General features: G+C 34.3%; 2 protein-coding genes across 2 annotated transcripts; both read left to right on the forward strand.

The window, feature by feature from the left end:
* Window positions 1–5971: 5971 nt before the first annotated feature.
* On the forward strand, window positions 5972–6197 carry PAAG_12601 (hypothetical protein; the record flags this gene model as incomplete). Its single annotated transcript, XM_015848074.1, has 2 exons — window positions 5972–5995; window positions 6114–6197. 2 exons carry the CDS (start codon window positions 5972–5974, stop codon window positions 6195–6197), a joined length of 108 nt encoding a protein of 35 aa, XP_015702316.1.
* Window positions 6198–18576: 12379 nt separating this feature from the next.
* On the forward strand, window positions 18577–19161 carry PAAG_08603 (histone H3; the record flags this gene model as incomplete). The annotated part of the gene is made up of 3 exons (XM_015846563.1): window positions 18577–18730; window positions 18790–18972; window positions 19037–19161. The coding sequence occupies 3 exons, from the start codon at window positions 18577–18579 to the stop codon at window positions 19159–19161; spliced, it is 462 nt and encodes a 153-aa protein (XP_015701360.1).
* Window positions 19162–21323: the final 2162 nt, after the last annotated feature.

Genomic DNA, 21323 nt, shown 5'->3' on the forward strand with positions numbered 1-21323 from the left:
TTTATATTCTTTCACTTTTTATTTTCAAAAAATACTATTAGTATATCTGCAATCTGAATTCAGTATTGAGTATAACAGATAATATTAATTAAAAGAGCAGTATAAGCATTTACTGAATAAACAACATAAGAAAAAGCTGTTAATATTATATTAAATACAGCAGTTTAACTCAATAATATAAAATCTTTACTAATTTCACTCACTCTACAAAGAATAAAAAGCTCTAAAGAATAAATAGCTGATTCAACTCAGGAAAGAAATTAAATTATACAAATAATTATCAGTCATTACAATGAGCAAAAACCTCTCTGATACAGTAGTAAAAAATGCACTATACTCACTCAGATACACAGCTTACATGTAAGACAGCAAGAATCATAGCACTTCTTATAATGAGAATAATCATATATTATAGATAAATTACTCAGCTTGAACAAGTATTGCTTATAGAGAATATCTTTAAAATAAAGTCAGTTATATAATTAACAATCATAAATTATGACTCAGTAGATATGTCAACTATCATCACACATGTGATGGTATTAAATATACTAAAAACAAAGAAACTTACTCAAAGAGTACAGGAATTAATTTTGTTATAGTGATAAAAATAAGAAAAAAATAAGAAAAATTTAAAATCAGAAATAGTAGCAACTACAAGAAATCTATAATGATTATAATTATGAGATTATAAAGAAAGAAAAGTTCAGAGAGTAAAAAATATCTTCTTTCTTCATTCTTATAGTAATAAATACTCTCATAATAATTATCTCACATAATCAGTCTCTCAATATGATTGAATAAATATTATAAATATTATCTTCTATATCAATAAATACTTTACACTCATATCTTACTTTTATATTAATAAATATCTCACACTTATACTATATCTCTAAAACAACTATCTTCTAAAGCTGCTAATGTTGTGAACCAATAGAAGACTCCTAGAGATCATTGAATAAGAATTGCAGAGGATAAAGGAACTAGAGCTTCAAACAGAATAACTCTGAGTTCTGAAACTAACCTAAAGAGATGGTCACGTGATTGATAAGATTGATAGATTGGTATAGCTATCTATCAGACGTTACCAAGTCTACCAGGTGGTAGATTGGTAGACTGGTATGACTATATATCATAAGCTGTCAGATCTATCAAGAGGTTTCCATCATGTATATAAACATGCTCATTACCTCTAGAATCAAAAGGTCTATCTTCTTGATTATGATCAATTTTATATTCTCAATTCATCTACCTGATCTCTACTTCACTCTACTCACATTGTGTCTGTGTTTATCTGATACATCTCCACTTCTATACTTGTCATAGCTTTGATCATCTAACTCTACACCCTTTCAGGTGCCTGTCTCACTCAAGCTCTACACACATCTGACCCCCTAGCCATAGCTATCATTGGTTATAAGGATTCTCTAATTGACATTCTTACTACTTGTGATAGTAGCACTACCCCCTGTCCTAGTTATCAAGCTTATGGCACTCCTGTTCGGCTTAATCTTACCCTTCAGCTACAGGTGAAGCTTGCTAGTGATAGAGGCTCGGTAGCAGCTAAGGTCAGTATCTATGAAAAAGAAGAGCAACTGTGATATCAAAACTCTCTATACTAGCTTTTTATTCTCATACTGCTTATTTCATATTGCTTATCTTATATTACTTATCATACTACTTATTAAAGCACTTATCTATATATTGTTTATCAAAGTACTTTAGAATCAGTATCTTTTAAATAATCAATATCATTTCTAAATTTAATATTTCAGATAAGCACAGATTAGTACTTCTCAAAAATCAGTTCTTTAGTATTAGCACTTTCTGAAGAATAGAATCAGCATTTCATGAAAATTTAAATTACTATATTGTTAATTTCTTATTTCATAAAAGATTAAAGATAAAATTTATTACTACTTATATATATAAACATTCTAAATTCTCAAAGTTTCTTCAAAAGATTCAGTGATTAGCTACTATTCAATTCTATATATATATTTTATTCATCACTATTCTCTTTCCTTCATAGAACTCACAGTGTATATATATCTACTCTATTACAATTCTAGTTATAGAGCTTCTTATACTTTCTTTTAATACTTAGTTTATTCATTTTAATATTTTTACAGTCTATATCTATGTCTATATCTATGTCTATATTCATGTCTATATTTGTATAACTTTTTCAATGATTGTGATTATACTGAGTACTTAAAATTTTTATTAATTTTTATCTTTTTTATCTTTATTTTAAAAGTTTCTCTTGCTATCATTTATCAGAAATTTGATAGTACTATTAAAAAACTTTATCAAATCAATAACTTCTAATTATAATCTTAATTCTAATTTATCTGAAGCTCTTTCTACTAGATTTCAATTAAATCCCTAGTAGTCTATATTATTAAGTTAAATATATTCTCAAAATTAACTGAATTCTTTAAAGATATCTCAATTCTACTAAGGTTTCTATATCAATTTACAATTATCTAATTAAGTAATTAATTTTTTTTTATATATATAAGAAATTTTTATATATTTTTCTGCAATTAACTTCTAATTTCTTCTATTTATTATTATTATACATTTCTCAACTGATCATATTGAGTGTCTGAATCACTCTAATTACTTGACAGTTCAGCTCACTTTGATAATCTGACTTACTTTAATCACTTTGATTACTCTGATTATTATGAATATTATGACTCTATAAATTTTAATTAAATTCAAATTAATATTATTAATCTTTCAGATGATTTTCTATCATATACTTTGTTAATTCCACTCTCTCAACAGGAAAAATTCTATCAAAAAAAGTATTACATATACTGTGAATCTCATAATTATTAAGTTAAAAATTATCATTTTTATTTACATTTATTTAAGCTCTATTACTGTCAAACTGCTAAAAGAATCTTAGCCTCTAAGTAAAAATTCAATGATAACTCTAATGTTAGTGAGGTATGAAAGAAAATCTATAAAAATCTGATAAATAATGATCAAAGCATTTAATCTACTGATAAACTTGATAAATTTTCATTTTACTTTTTTCTTGTTTCTAATATAACTACTTAATGACAAGCACTTTTTTAAATTACAAAGTAATATTATAGTATAGCTGCTTGTATATAAATTAAGATTAATTCATCTTACTATGCTTTAAAGATTGATCTATTTTAATCTCAATTATATTCAATTGTTTATATTGATTTAATTTAATTCTTAATTATATCTGCTATAAAAATTAATCTGATCTGATTCTCAACTACTTCTATATATTTAACTACTTATTTATTCTTTATTTTAATTCTCAGTTTAGTATTCTTATTGTATATATTTAATTATATAAATAAATTGAAACTATTGTCTTGTTATCATTCTGACTCTAGTTAAGCTATAATAATAGTTACTCTCAGCTTAATTTTTATTTAAAGATATAAATTTTACCTTTAGATATTGAAAAGTTATAAATAAATATGAAAATTATAATTTTTAAACTATAAATCTTTTAATTTTTTAGTAATTTGAAGATAATCTTCTATATGAGATATAATATAGTATTGAACAAGATTTTTTTATATAGTTACTGTAAGATAGAAATCTTTATTTAATGATTTCAGAGAATCATATATAGTTATATTCAAAGATTGAAAAATTTTTATATAAATAAATTTATTTTTTTATTTCAAAGCTTAATTTTAAAAGAAATTATGATAAAAGATGCTGTTTACTATTTATTGAAAATATTTTTTATTTAAATCAAATTAGTATTTATAAAAATAAAACTTTATTATTTTAGAAAATTAACTTCAGTGAGAATGATTGTATACTTTTCTTTCAATTTAATTTTTACATCTTTGTAAAATTTATCAACTTTATCTTTAATAGAATTCTTAATAGTATTTAATAAAAAAATTTGAGTTTTTTTCTAGTCTTTGTATGAGTATTTCTATATGTCTATTTTGTCTTTTTATATATTTCATCATTATTCATATTATATTTATATTACTTTCAATTGTATTTATTTCATTTATTTGATCAATTTCTTCTCTATATTTAGAGATAGATATATTATATTCATCTCTATTCATGTTGTTACTTGCAGAGATATTCAATGATTCTGCAACTTATGTTCTTGAAGATATCTGTTTATCTTTTTTTAATTCAATCTGTTTCTCATAATTAAAACTTTTAAAATAATTACTTTTTATAAGATTCTTACTACAATTCAGTAATATAGTTCACATGATATATTTTATACCTCAGATAAAAGAAGAAGAAGAAATAGAATGCAAAAGTAGTGTACAGAAAACTCTTCAAAAAGAAAAACAAGCTATCTGAGTCATAACTTGTAGGATGTTCTAAATGTCAGGTCTATCCGCCTTTTTAAGTAATCCACACTGTATATAACTTCCGCGTAGCTAGTGATTGCTACATAATCAATCAAGCAATCTATCTTTCACAGGTTATGAGACCTATTTTGCACAAATAACTGCCAATTCAGAGAATTCTTGTCAAATATAGTATATATTAATTGCTACTTGCTTCATTCAATATAATATTATCTTATTTTATATCAATTGATTGATTTGATACACTCTTATATTATTATTATTTTTTCTGTATTCAATTCATTCACTTAGCAGGTGAAAGAAAAATCTGCAACTTGCTAATTTTTCAGTGACTGATCACACAAGAACATGTCAATCTGCTCAATCAAGCTTATAGATAAGAATCTCACCAAATAAGATTACTCTGTTATAAAGAAGATTAATACAACATGACAGAATGTATGATGACTCACTTACAGTCACAATTGAGTCAATTCAGTCAATCTGACTGATCTGAAAATGATCAGGTGGCTCTGAGCTCATCAACCCCCTCAGAAGTGTTCAAAAGTTCCAGGATTAGACTCTTCAAAACACTCAGTCAGCAACCCAAGCTGATTACAGCCCCTATCACAGTGAGGCTGGTCTACCTACATTGTGTTGAATATGTTAATTCAACTTCTTCAAAAGACAAGGTGAAGATGCCTGCAGTGATCTTTAACTCACTGCTGGCAACTGACTCTGAAGAATTGCAACTGAGGAGGTTGAATCTTGAATGTCAAAAGATTGATTTAGAACTTCAAAAAGAGAGGTGCAAAGAATTGCAGCTTCAACTTCAATTAAAGAGGCTCTGTGCTCAGAATGACAGAGCCACAATGTCTGCAAATTCACTGATGGGTTGACCATCAGCATGAGATCTGAACTTGAGGTCCTGAATGTAATATAATCTCTATGATCTAGATAGCTGCGTCAGCAAGGTGATCAGTCAGTTCAAACAGAATACTAAGTATGCCACCAAGCTGAATGCTCTGGTTGAATCTTTGAATTACCTCTTCTGGCATGTGAATATGAAGGCCAAGCTAATTGATGCTCAATGCTAGGTTATATTGAAGGACAAGCAAGTCAAAAGCCCTGATGAAGACTCTGAATGAGCTCCTTTTTGAGAGGCCAAAAATTACTGGCTTTACACATTCATTTTGAATACATTGACAGCCAGCATTAAGCCCTATTTTAATAAGTATGATGAGGGCAGAATCACTTATTCTCTTTGACATGCAGTTGAGAAGAAGTTCTTCATTTCAAGAACACAGCTCTGCAGAGAAGCAGTCCTGGTATTTACATCAATGAGTAGTGTCCAAGTTACTGATATACACATATTTTTCAATAAGTTCAATGACATTATTATGAAATTGGAAATACTTGATATTTTACTGTCAAATGATGTGGTATTCCATGTGTTCTATTCTGCACTTCTCAATATATGATGAAACTATGTGCAAAAGAAAATTGAGGAGGTACAAGAGTCTAAATCAAAGTCTGTTGTGTTGGACATTCATTCAATCATGAAGGAGATACACTCTTGATTAAATCTCCTTAAAGAGGCCAAGAAGGTTATCCAGGCAGTTAATTCTTCAGCTAACATGGCTCAGGCTGAAAACATGGCTGTGGGTTCCAATAATAGCAGCAATATTTAAAATAATTTGGCCCATGAGGGCTGACCCAGGGGACATAAAGACTATCAAATGGGTAGATATTCAAATTCTGATCTTTCAATCTGCCTAGAATGTGAATATCATCATGATGGGCTCTGCTGGGCAGCCAATCCAGATAGCACTCCTGAAGAATGAAGGACCACCAACATGGTGAGAATAGAGAAATATAATAATAAGAAGAGTAGTGGGGGCAAAAAGACTTCATCAACTGCAAATGACAGCTCTGAGACATTTCAAATGGTGAATTTAGTGCAGATCATTGAGATGCTTGTGTACTCTGCTGAACCAATCATCAACCCACTCACTATATGAGATAGCAGGGTCAGATGTCATATTGCAGGTGATCAATCATGATTTTCCTGAATAATAGAGGTTAGCAGCTTTATGATTCAAGTGGCCAATAAGGCTACTTTGAAGGTTCAAGGGATTGAAATCACCTCCATCCCAGTTAGGGAAAGATTAATCAAATTTGATCACATCTATTTGATGCCAAGCTTATCTGCCAACCTCATATCTGCTGGCCTATTAGAGCATCAGGGCTATATTCACTGTGATCTGCAGGTGGACGCTGGAAATTACTTTGAGATAATAGTATAAGGGGTTGAACTCCTAGATTTGCTCTAGCTGGCTGACTCAGCCTAGCCATCGTTCATATGTGCGCACATGATCATGCTACGCGAGCTTGCTTAAGCTCGAGTTCTCATCTCATTCTTTTCTTCCCTTTCTCAAGCAATTCGTCCTTGTTATATAAGAGGACTAGCCTCTAATTCTTAGAGCTTAACCCTTTACAAATAGCACTTACAGGAAATGACATCTTCTATGTAAATTTGAATCCCAATAATATATATGTTCTATCTGACATCTCTACTATGTTTGAGAGTATTATGAATGATCTGGAGCTTGGACCACTGGCATACTTGATGATCTCAAAGCCCAGGATGATATCAACAGATTATGATCTGAATACTGCATCACTGAGTCTTTTCAATCATGATGATGTGGAGCAGCTAATTAATCTGAAGAATCTGAATACTGATACCTTCATTTTGTCCTCATCAATCTGACTACCTATCATTATGCTGAAGCAGCTACTGATTGATGAGTGGCACTGGCAATTGAGTCATATTGATGAGAAAAATCTAATTAAAATGTTGTGGGAGCTCTGTTTTGAAATTGTCATCATCAGCTGAAAGAAGCTCTCATTCTACACTACATATGTTAAAGCCAAGCATAAATGTGCAAGTTATAAAAATGCTCCACTACACCATGTCACCTGCAAAGATCTTAAGATCTGGGTGGACCTATTTGGGGGTGGAGAAATGCTTGATAATGAAGAAGATACACCATCTTATGCAGGTAAGAAGCTCATGATGATGATCACTGATGATGCCACACAAATGCAGTGAACTTTTCTATTGAAGCACTGCAATAAGGCTCTAAAATATATATAGACCTTCAACCAATTTATAAAGAATCTGCTCAATTGTGGTGTTGTGATTATTCACTCTGACTGCAGCAAGTTGAATTCAAACACCACAGCTATCTATATGATGAGTGAGGGTATTAAATGAGAATCAACCCCACCTCACACTTCACAGCAAGATGCTGTGTCCAAATATTCTATTGGTCTGATTATTGAAAAAGCTTGAATGTTATTAATAGATTCCTCCTCCTCCCCTCAGATGTGGGGTAAGGTGGTAATTGCAGTGACTGAAATACTTAATCTTATATTAACATCAATCAAGCTCTATAATGATGTAGAGGATTCAGATCTGAAGTCAGTTACCTTATATGAAGCTTGGCTCAGGGCCCTGCCCTCTGCATATGGGATTCACTGATGGAGGTGCAAGGCTTATTTAAAAATAGTGCCCAAGCTGAATATGAAGATGGCCTCATGATTGCAGAAGCTTATATTTACAGGCTATGATGACTTTACTAATTATAAATTGGTTGATCCTTCTAATGATCACCTTTACACATCAAAAGATGTAATATTTCAAGAAGATCTCCATTTGATAGATTCTCTGGCTCTGCTTGAGCAAGGTGTCAAGAACCTGCCTTCTACTGCTTGTGTGGCTGCAGTTGCAATCCCCTCTACTCAATATGATTTATCAACAGATAATTTCATAATGAATGAGGAGTTTCTATCTGCCCCTTCAGTATTTCTACACTCTACAAATAATTGATGAATAGACTATGAGATTACTGCATGAATTCTGACATTTTTGATGCAGAACACTACTGTCCTCCCAGGATCTGCTTTTGAGATGAAGGATTCTTCAATGCTCACTGAGAATATTACTTCAGTGAGAGAGGCCTCAGTGAGAAATTTCACTGACAATTTGACTGACATTTCTGCAGACTCTGAGATCACCAGCTTGCTAGTTTCAAAGAATCTCACCTGGGCTCAGGCGTCTGCAGATTGGAAATATTACTTTCATGTCTGTGTTAAGGAGATTAACCACTTTAAGTAGATTAGTGCATGATGGCTAGTTGAAAGAACCTCAGTTATGATGATTCTACATGGCCAATGGGTGTTCAACAAAAAGATTAATAATGCAGGTAGAATTGAATGATATAAGGCTCACTGGGTAGTATGCAGTAATTATCAAGAAAAGAATGTCAACTATTCAAAGACATTCACATCAGTTGTATTAACCTTCACCTCCTGAGCACTTCTGACAATCTTGATATTCTGAGAATGGCATGTTCTGCAGATTGACATGGTTACAGCATTCTTAAATGCCCAGCTTCCCACCAATGAACATATATATATGCACTAACCCACCAGGTTCTGTGAGGGATGTGGTGATCTGGTATTTGAATTGATGCAGAGACTATATAGTCTGAAGCAAGCAGCACTATTATGATATGAGAAGCTGTGAAAAATGCCATTGGAAACAGACTTCCATATCAGTTCTCATGATGCTGGTTTTTTCATAAATGACATCTGCAAGATCTATATAATCATTTACATAGACAATGTTCACCTATATGGTCTGAATATATCAGATATTGAATGGACAAAAGCCCAGATCACTGCTAATTATGAGATCAAGAATGTGAATGAATCAAACTAGTATTTGAAAATGAAGATTGATTGAGATGTCAAATCTTTATCACTGTCCCAGCCACTATTCATAAAGAACCTGCTTGAAGAATTCTCAATGAATGACTGCCACTCAACATCCTCCTCTATGAAGGAGAATGTTGATTTTATGAGTGATAATGAAGAACTGATTACTTATACAGTGGAATTTACATTACATTTCTATCAATCAGAGGTTGACTCTCTGCAATATCTCACTGCTAACACACATTCTGATATAAGCTTTGCTGCTGACTTTCTAGAAAGATTCAGCTTCTGCTCTATCTCAAAAAATTGAGCAGCATTCAAGTGAATTCTTAGATATTTACAAGGTACACCTGACATAGGTGTGTCCTACTGAAAAGACACAGATATAGAATCTGTGATGTTCACTGATGCTGATTGAGTGAGCTGTGATCCAGGTTCTTGCTTCATCATTGAATATGTCATTTATATGACAAGGGGTTCTGTTGCTTGGTAAAGCAGCAAGCAGACAGGTGTTTCAAAATCATCTACTGAGGCTGAATATATTGCATCCTTAGAGGCTGTCTATGAGCTTGTCTGCCTCTGGGAATTGCTGGAGGATGCTGACCTCATGTTGTCCAGACTCAATAATCTTGATGATAATGACAGCTCAATCAAATCACTGGTCAATAAGCTAATATATAAAATTTGAGTGAATAATAAATTGATGATTGAACTGATCAAAAGTGAGGCTATTCTGCACCATTCTAAGCATATAGAGATCTGCTTCCATACTCTTTGAGATCTTGTCTGTAAGAATAAGATCTTGATTGATTACATTCTGTTCACTGAGAACACAGCAGACAGACTGATCAAGCCACTTGAGACAACTAGATACACTCTATGACAGCAGATATTAGAAGACACAGTAAATGGACAGAAATGATTATATGAAGAAAATGACTGATTTTTCAACAATATGGATTTTCCAGTCAAATTATATACTGATATCTAGCTACAAGCTATTTTTTATATGTAATCTTGAGTACAGTTACATCAGTGAGTGGGGGTGTCAGGTCTATTCACCTTCTTATATAATCTACACTGTATATAACTTCCGCGTAGCTAGTGATTGCTATATAATCAATCAAGCAATCTATCCTTCACACTAAAGTGGTTGTATTTGATAGCTATCTCAGAGATGCTATATACTACTGTGCGGTACACTAGTCCATAATAGGAAGTCTAGACTTCAACACATAGGGGTCACATAATATTTCTAACAGAGCGTAATCATATGATCCAGGCCAATTTTTCCCCTGTCTTGAGAAGTTTGCTTACTACCCGGGCTATCCTTGAACAACACAGATTGACACATTTGAGATTAAAAAATATCTTAATCAATTCTGATCATATTTCTATAAGCTCTCTCTCATTCTCTCAGACAGCAAGTCTGATGATGTGCTGATGCAGCATCATCAGTGTGCTCAACCTCTCAACAACACTGAATATGTCCTGAGCCTTGACACACATCTGCTCCCCCATACACTGTTCACTCAAGAGACCTCATCTCCTCATCTCAATCATCTGCTGCACATATGAACTGAATGATATGAAGTCTTTAAGCTCTTCTACATCAGCAGGCAGCTCAAAGAGCAGAAATGTTGCATCAATACATCTCAATCTACATGATCTGATGACTAGTGATCTTCTAGTCACTCATGAGACTGAGACACAGAAATCTCATACAGAAGCACTAGCTGCTGCAAATATGCTTGATCAGATTGAAGAAGACTTAGAGGTCATGAAGACAAAAGATCTATCAAGAACACTGACTTTTGAAGTCACTGTGAAGGCACTAGTCAAGAACTGATACAATGAAAGTTTAGAAATAGTTAAGCAGTTCACTACAATCAAGTCTGCTGACTTCACTGATGCAAATGATGCAAGAGCTTCTATCTACACAAAGACAGCTGCAGACAGTATCAATGTAATAAAAATATCAGTAATCATACTACAGAAACTCCTGCTTAGAAATAATCTCAGAGAAGAAAAAACATCACAAATTCTTATATGTCTGTCTTCAGATCATCTAACTCACAAAGCAAGCTCAATTGCTACTCTTAGAAAGCTGAAGACTGAACTTTCAGAGTCTTTGACAGCAGTCATCACAGCAGTTCAAGTCATCCCCACAGATATTGTCATCATTTCTAGAAGCTTGCAAGATATGAAGACCCTGCTAGTCAAAAAGAATGTTTTAGCAACCATTCTCATCAATGCTCAGATAGAGAAGAAAGAACATTGAATTATCTGTTTGATTTCTGAGCTGCTCATGAAGATTAGTGACTATGATGATGAAACTCTGCATCTCTCAGCAGAATTTATGACAGAAGAATTCATACTTCAAATCAGAATCAAGTATGTCCAGAGTCACTGAGCAAAAATACACTCTGAAAACCCAACAGTCACTTTTATATTACACTTTTCACAAGAGACAGCAGTAAATCTGCTATCAAAAGTGAAACTATATGAATATCAAAGATCAGTGATCAGAAAGGCATCTAAGATCAAAATACAATAATGCAGCAAATACTGAGAATTTCATCAAGAGAGATACTGCCTCTGCATTTCTCACTGCAAAAAATGCAGTTCTAAGAATCATGTGAAAGAAAATCTATCCTGTTATAAGAAGAATGAAGCATGTAGATGCCTCAATTGCTGCATTAACTGTCTTGAATCACATGCTGTGAATGATTCATCCTGTCTTACCAGATCAGAGATAAAGAATGAGACTATTCAAAGACACTCAAGAAATCAGCTGAGAAGTATCTGCAATGCACAGAGTAAGGTATACTTGATCAAGATAAGTAACAGCAAATGCAGTGATCAAGATTCATCAGCAGACCTGAGATTGAATGATTCTACTAAGTGTAGATCTAATCTCATGTCAACATCAAACACAGCATCAAGCACAGCATTGAGCACAGCATCAGACACAGCATTAGACATGGCATCCAACTCAACATCTAATGCAACACTCAACATATCATCTCACACAACAACATCCTCCTTTCAGCTACTCAATGAAGAAGAACTCTAGGTCTCTACAATTCCTGCAGATTATGCAAGTCAATGTAGAAAAAGAGAGCTCAGCACACAAGACAGCTCTCAATCTAGTATTTGAAAGAAAGACTGATATTCTTCTCATACAGGAACTCTGAATTTACAGAAACTTAAGTCAACACATCTTTAAAAAGCATTCAGCATTCAACTGCTTTGCCTCAATTGAAAAGTGGGACAGGAAGCTACAGGTCCTCATCTATGTATGTAATCACTTACAAATTCATGCTCATGCAGTCTCAGGCTTCTGAGCAGAAAACTGAGACATTCACATGCTGCACATACAGGTCTGAGGTCTACAGCTTCAGACAGTCAACATATACAATGCATCTTCAGGCACAGAGAATTCTGAACAAGATGTGAGCTGTCTTCTCTCCTGATCTGTTCCAATACTTCTGTTGCTCCTCACTGGTGATCTCAATATCAAGCACTCCATGTGATAACCAGCAGTGCCTCCAAGCATATGGGCAGAATCATTCCTGCAATGAATCATAAATTTCAACTTTACTCTCATCATGGACCCAGACACTCTCACATGTGAGCATAACATGATAGACCTGGCCTGGGCCATCCTGGAATTAGTTATCAAAGAAGTGGACACATAGGTGGACAGATCTCTTTACACCTCCTCTGATCATCAGACTCTTCTCATCAAAATCAGCCTTTCACAGGGTGCAAGACCTGACAGGCCACCTCATTTTTTCTGTCTTGACATCATGAATGAGAAGTTCTTTAACCAGACACTGAAGGTCTATAAGTCAAAACTAGACAAACTATGTACGGCAGCCTATAGTGACATTTGGGTCAAATGGGTTTTTTTGATGGTTTTTATACTAGTGTTACCATGAACACGCACCAATCATATTCATTTAATTTGTAATCAAATAGAGCTTGTTGATTATAGCTCCTCTGTGTAAGAAAATTTTGTGATCAAGGCACACTAACTCAATTGATTACATGAGTGACAAGAATAGGGGTGAGAATAGGGGTAAGAATAGGGGTAAGAATAGGGGCAAGAATAGATCTGTGAGAAATAAGACTTATTATGAGAATAATAGCTAGCAAAATAATTCTTCACATTAGTATCAATCTTTACAGCGCATACTAAAATCTATCAAACATTCTACTAATCACCCTCAACTCTGAGGTCAAAAGAATCTATCAATCATTCTATCAATCACTCTCGACGCTGATGCCGAAATCTTGTCCCATTTGCAGGTGGGTCAAGATAGTTTGATTGTGTTTCAATTTCATCAGAATGACTCTTTTCCATCTCTGTCACAGTGTTTTCCATCTCCTTCTTTATATTTTCCTCCTCTGTCTCTGATTCCAGCTTCTCCCACTTGAACAATAGATCCTTTTCAAGCTTCATTGTCTTCAATTCATTAACTTTGTCTTCAGATTTTGTAGGGATTGGGGACGGCCGTCTTCGTTTGATAAGATTTAGAATGGGTAAATCGACTGAGAAAGCACGTTCGCGTTTGATCACTGATATGGAGGTATTCTCTTCTTTGACTTTGATATCTGGTGATTTGACTTTGATATTCTTCAGTTCCGACGGTTGTTCAATGGGGTGATTGGACTCATCATAGGTAACAAGACAAATGTGAATAATTGTAGTTGTTGAGGTTGATGAGTGCACTTTCTTAAATGAACTCAATAACTTTTCCAAATCCAACATCCAAACATCAGGAGTGAGCATAACTGCACCATCCTTTCCTGTAACTGAGGCAGAAATGAATACATCAACTGGAGAAACAACTGTAAGAATATTCTTTCAGGCTGTATCAAGTCTGGCAGTGATGATTTCTAGAAAATCCTCCATTGTGAAAAACACACAATCTGAGTAGATTTCATTTTGAATTTTTCGAATTGACTCCCAGTTATAGTGTGTTTGTAGTTTGGCATCATTGTATTCACACTTCCAAATATGAATAAGAATTTTGTAGGATTTTCGCAAGGAGGATAGTTGATTCAGCTCAGGTTTGATCGCAGGTTCTTTTATAGGTGATGTACGTTGAACTGGTGTACCAGCATTGGGGGTCATTTGTTAAACTTTTTGTGTTTTTTGAATGGCCAGTTGACGTGCTCGTTGAGGAGGTCCAGGATCAAGAATTGTGGCAGAGAGTGACGGTGTCAGAGCTGGAGGACTGGGACTATCTTCAATGACAATGATTTCATCATTTATTGAAGAGATGATGGAGGATTTTGGTGTGGATGGATTGGCTTTGCCACAATAAGGACAGGCAGCTTCACTATTACAGTGTGCTTCATGAGAAAATCCAGGACAATTGGGGCAGAATGGTGTCCACATAGTGAAGTAAATCAAGATGATAATAAACAACAAAGAGAAGAACAGGAAAATTTGAGTGTGTGTATATATATATCTGTTTTTGAGGGTAAGAGAGTGAGAGATTGTATGTGTGTGTGTGTGGATTTCGGTAACCTGATTAGTATAATGATTAGTATAATAGCTAACTGCTTTGGGAGTGTTAGACATGATGAGTAATATTATAAAATATCTTCAAAGAGTTAGTTACAGTGTACACACTACAGAATATTTCTGTATCAATTAAGAAAATTGTTTATTGATATATATTTTAATACTGTCAATAACTTTAGATTGGAATATATAACTATATATGATTATAATTTTCAAGTTATAGAGTGTTTGAGTATATGAATACATATATTCTGTGTGTCCGGTGTACATACATTGTATATATATATATATATATATCTAGTTCAAAATTCATGTAGCACTACAATATAAAATTTATAGAATAATTGTTATAGTAACAAACTTAAAAAGTATATTCTTGAGAATATTAGTAGAATACTTAGTAGAATACTTAGTAGAATACTTATTCATATTCAATCTAATTACATCTGTGATACATCTGGCTTAACATCCTCACTGTTCTCATCAGAGATATCAGGCTTGATATCTTCACTATTCTCACTATTCTCATCATAGATTTTCATTTCCATCATATTATCAAAATTCATCTCATGCTCCTGCAATCGCTCTGTCAGCCAGTCCCAAGCACCAGTTGGCTTTTCAGATTCCTGTAGAATAGGAACTTGTTGAGATCTTATATGATCATGTACAAGTTTTCGCAGCTGAAGATATATTATCTTATGTATACGTTCACCCTGTTCATTGACAGCTGCAGCAGTGACTCTTCCAGAAGAAAATCCCAATTTTGAAATCTGATTCTGACACCAATTCTTTGTCTCCAGTGGTAGATACTCATTAATATCTGTCAACTATTAGTATCTCTATAATATTAGATCAACAGAGATATTAGTAATGAAGATATTACATACCCCAGTTTTCAAAGTGCATGTGAAGTTCTGAAAGCACTTGTGAATCTGGTTTTAAGCCATGCTGTAATGCATTATCAGGATGATAATAGAGCTTCCAGGGCTGTCCATATACCCCATCAGGTCGTTTACGTTGAGCTCGAATTCGATGATTATTCCAGACTCTCACATAGTTTGTCATCTCTTGTCGAATAATTGGCATATATACAGCGAGAAAGGCAATACGATCAGATAATTTATTGGTGTGATATAGACCTGTATGACTGAGATTCAGAAAATAGCGCTGAGAGAAGATTAGCATAAAGATTAGTATAATAATTAGTAGAAAGAATATGGAATTTCATACTCTCCAGTAATTTGCCAACTGTTTTGCAAGTTGTCCCCACCAAGATTCAATTCGTTGATTTAGTGTACTTGTTCCAAATCGATAGCACTCATTCAAAGAAGTATTTGAATCAGTTGCTTGATGTAGTTTGAGTTGTGCAGCTGCAATCATTGAAGTTTCGGTTCCTCTATCTGAACGAATAACCTGAGGAAAAGTATCGGTTGCTTGTAGAACATCAAGAAATTGTCGAAGAACAGAAACAGCAGTACGGTTTGTGATTCCAATATATATCCACACTATATATCGAGAATATGCATCAATTGCTGCATAGATTTCGATTCCCCAATGTTGAAGCTTGCAATAACCATCAATAGACCAAAGATAATTTGGTCCGGGAACAATGTAGGATCCTCGGTGACGTTGGAGATCATTTAGCCGACGTGTAATTCCATCTGGATCGAGAAGCCGAACTGTTTTGAATAGACGATCTCTGATTTTATTAGTATTATACTAATCATTATATTAATCAAAACATACCGTGAAATGCTATGCCCCTGCTGCCTAAAATGGGTGTACAGATGTCCTCTTCCAAAACCCTGAATAAATCCACTGTCAAGCTCTTTCTGTACAGTAGATATAAGCTCTTTCTGCATCTCATCACTCTCATAGTCATCTCTTCGCTGATGAAGTTTCAATTGCTGCCGAATTTGACGAAGCTCACGTATAGAGAGTTGAGACTCAGGATGCTTTTGTTGAATAACTGATAGAATATCAGCATCCTGCAAGCCTCGTGAAAACAATTCTTGAATAAGATTGTGAATTGATTCATCAGCTTCCCATTTCTTGGTTTTTCTAACATTCCATTTTCGAAGACAACGAACAAGAGTTGATCGACTAACTTCAAGATTATGATCTCGTTTCAATTGAGAGATAATATCTTGTTGAGTTAGATTGTGTTGATGAAGATTAATAATAAGATCTTTGTGAGAAAGAAGATATGAATAACCAGATGGAGGCATTTTAAAAGAAAGTGAAAGAAAAAGTATTCATCATTCTAAAATAAAGAAATAAAGAAAGAAAGAAAGAATGAATGAATGAAAAATTGAAAATATTATAACATCATAAAAAAAGTAAATAAGAAAATCAAAACAAACAGATAATGTACTAAACTAACTAAGTTAGCTTGCTTTAATATAAAAAAATTTTTCAACAAAAAACAGATTAGTAGAATGATTGCTATAATCATAAAAACAAAAAAAAAATCAACTTTCAGACTTAAAAAGCATGCACTCATCCGGGCTCCATCTCATTTGCATAAATTCCTCTGGAGTCATTTCCTCTTTCAAGGCTCTATGAGCCTGTTTACGAGCATCAATATCCTTTTCTGAATCTTCAGTCTTTTGCTCACTCCACCATCTCTTTGCCAAATTTGAGTCAATTTGTTCTGCACAAAGCAGCATTTTCAAAACAGAAAGCTCCTGATTTGAAATTTTTTTTAAAAATCAATGATGACTGGCAGTATTGTTGAAAGAATGATGTCGGAATTTTTGAAAAAGAGAATTGCTGATATCTTTCCATGAGAGAATCCACTGCTTGTATAAAACAGCAGCAAGACTTCCTCCTTTTTTCATCAGTTTCACCCCTTCCTCATACGCAGCCCGGGAATCTTCCTCAGTTGGCATATTTTCTTTACCAAACCGTTTTTCATCTTCCAGCCGCCATTTCACTTCTTGCATGGTGTCCTCAGAATCTAACAAATGATTCCATGCGGCAAACCTGTGATAAATCATTAGAATGATTAATATAATGATTAGTAGAATATAGAACTTACTTTTCACTTGGTTTTGAGATATCTTCCTGTCTCTGCTCCAGCATCGAAGCTGTAATCCCGGTGCTAAGTCTATATTCTATTAATATTTATATTAACAAGATTTCAAGATTTGTTAACTACCTTTTATTCATGATCTCTGTTCTTTTATCCTCAATCATCTTCTTTTGATCCTCAGTATTTGCCTCTCTGAATGCATCGGTATTTTTCAGCTGTCGAATATGATAATTTACTGCTGCACGATCTGCATTCTTCGCCCGTTCAATAGTGGCCTCCTCCTCATTCATTTTTTCCCTTCGTTTCATTGCTCTTTTTGTGTGAGGGTTAATCGACATTTCTTCTTCAGCTTTTCGTTTCTGGCCAGCTGTGGCTCCAGGCTTTGGTCCGCGGCGTGTCATTTTTATAGGATGAGAAAAAAACTGATCTTGGAAGTGGGAAACAAAGAATCTGGCGCAGGAAATAGTTGATTGATACAATGATTGATAGAATAAAAAGGCAGGCAGGCAGCAGAGCAGAAGTAGTGAGACAGGAGAAAGAAGAATTGAAAGAATTGAAAATCAATGTTGATATTCTTTGTGATGTGTTGTTGTGTTCACTTGATTGCCTATTTGAGCGTGCTTGTGTTGTTGTGTTATTCATCAACTGCACATAACTGCACACATAACCGCACTCTCACTTCAAAGATCTTATCTTTTTGCTCTTTTTCTTTTCCAATCTTTTAATCTTTTCATCCATCTCATTCTACACGCCTCCCCCCCCCTGCAGAAATTTTTTAAATTATCTTCTTGTTTCAGCAATGTAAGTGAGCTACAGTTCATTTTTATACTAGTTATTATACTAATCAGTAAATAAGCAGCTAGAATCATCAAATCCACGCAAAAATGGCTCGTACCAAAATGACTGCAAGAAAATGTGTTCAACAGAGAGGGGCAAAAAAAAATATAGCCAGCAAGGCAAGAAAGGGGGGAAAGCATCCTCCAGGACAGCATGTGGCTCATGTGAAACCTCGACGTCGCTATCGTCGAAAAGCTGGCAGTAAGTAAAAGTATATTCATAGATTTTTTGAATTTGAATATCTATTTTAATTATTTTAGCCACTGCTCTCCGTGAAATCCGCCGTTATCAGCGTGATGTTGAGCTTCTTATTCACAAGCTCCCATTCCAGCGTCTTGTCCGTGAAATTGCAGCAGATATATATGGTGATCTTCGATTTCAAGCATCTGCAATTCTGGCTTTGCAGGAGGCTGCAGAGGCGGTTTTGATTGATGAATTCACAGGTAAGAAATGACTGGATTTTACAAGCTAATCTACTAATCATTATACTAATCAATGAGATGTTAGTGACAAATCTATGCGCCATCCATGCCAAACGTGTTACCATCCAGGAAAGGGATATGAAATTGGTGCAGAGGTTGCGACAAATCATGACAGGCAGTCGCATCCCAGGACGTGGAAATGGTTATTAGTAGTTTTCACTTTTTTCACTTTTTTTGATTTTTCATTTTGATTTTTTGATGATATCCAGGAAAATAATTGTTTTTTGATTGTTTTTTTGATTTGATTTTTTTCTTAGCTTAATCAGAATGAAATGAGATGTTTCTGCAACAGACAAATCCTCATAAAAATCTCTATTGGTGAGTGTCTATAAGTGGAATTAAGTAATTACAGTGGAAAAACACAAAAAAACCCATTTGACCCAAATGTCACTATAGGCTGCCGTACTATATGATATCCCAGAGTACTCCAATACAGATCAGCTGGATGCTCTGACTAAAGGTATTGCAGATGCACTAATAGCTTCTCTGAAAAGTTTCATCAAGAAGAGTACTGGGCAAGACACAGGTCAGCCATGATGAAATGAGAACTGTCAGAAAGCAGTGACAACACTACATCAGACATAGTGTCTAGACTCTAGTTTTTTACAAGAAGCAAAAAGCAATGTAGTCAGGATCACCAGGAAAGTCAAGAGAGAATACTGATGAGACAAGATAGCAGAGGCCTCAGTGAGAAAAGATATCTTTAAAATGATCAAATGAGCTCATTCAACTGACTCCTTTTATTCTCTCTCTCTTGTAGATAAAGAGACTGAGCTAATGTGGACAATCTCTAGAGAGAAAAGAGATCTTCTGCAACAGATGCTTTTACAGAAGGCTGCAAGCAGAGAGAATATCTCAGTTAGCTGATTCAATTCATCATCTGTCATATTATCATTTCCTGTTGCCTCAGCATATGAGATACAAAGTTCTCTGCTGAACACAGGTAATATCACTTCAAGAACTGATGAAGTGCCAACAGAGATGCTACCAAAGACATGACCACATATTAAGATATCAGTGGAAAGACTGTTCAGAGTCTGCCTTAGAGTTGACTAGCACTCAACCTTCTTTTGAGATGTCACACTGGTTGTGCTGTCTAAGGTCAACAAAGATTCAACACTCTTGCAATCCTACAGACTTATAGCTCTTCTCTCAATGTTGAGAAAGGAACTGAAACATCTGATAGTCTGTAGACTGGCCTGAACAGCTATACAAGAGAAGATTGTTCATCTTCAGCATTTTGAAGTTCTCTCTGAGTGAGCTGCCTCAGACCTAGTGGCAGTGATGATTCATAATATAGAGAAAGTCTGAGTCTATGAAAAAGTAGTCTCTCTTCTTACTCTGAATATCAAGAGTGCTTTTGATGCTGTACTCAGAGAAAGAATGCTGCAGAGATTGCAAGAACAAGACTGATCATCAAATTTAATTAGATGAGTGAAAAGCTTCATGATAGAACACACAGGCAGAATCAGATTGAATGAACTTCTGAAAGAGCTCTTTGATATCTCAGCAGGACTTTTATAAGGCTCACTAGTCTCACTTATTCTATTCATGCTATATATTCAGTCTCTGTTCTTTCTAGAAACTATACAAAAAAGACATGCACACTCAGACTATGCAGATGATCTAGAACTGCTTAGTGCTGAAATCACTCTTGAAGAAAATGTTATTACTCTTCAGAAGAATTTCAAGATGCTAAATAATTGAATCAGCAAAGAAGAGCTAACATTTGATTTTGTCAAAACTGAGTTAGCATACTTCACATAGTGCAGAATTCTTTCAAACCTCTCAATTGATCTTGAAACAACATCTGACACTCACTCTATTACAGCAAATGCAGTGAAAAGCTTCATAAAATATCTAGGAATCTGACTAGATAGAAAACTGAGCTTCAAGAAACACATGAAGATCATGACAGCTAAGGCATAACAGGTGTCTAATGACATACAGGCACTAAGCAACACAGCAAGAGGCACCTCAGTACAACTGCTTAGACAATTCATTCAGGCCTGTGTGCTTTCTGTGCTCTGCTATGGAGCAGAGGCCTGATGGCCTGAAGCCACACAAATAGAGAAGGAAAAGAAAATCTTCAATTGAATGAATTGTCTAGTCAGAAAGCTGGATCTAGTTCTTAGAGATGCTTTGTGAGAGGCACTGCCAGTCTACAAGATCACACTCATTTCAGCTCTATACTATGAGCTAGACATCATGTCAATAAAAGAAACACTAGACAACTGATGTGCTGTATTTGCAGTAAGAATCAAAAAGCTTGACAAGAGGCACTCACTAGTGAGACACTCTAATAAAGTAGC

Source organism: Paracoccidioides lutzii (genome assembly GCF_000150705.2).
Source record: "Paracoccidioides lutzii Pb01 unplaced genomic scaffold supercont2.40, whole genome shotgun sequence".
Lineage (NCBI taxonomy): Eukaryota > Fungi > Ascomycota > Eurotiomycetes > Onygenales > Ajellomycetaceae > Paracoccidioides > Paracoccidioides lutzii.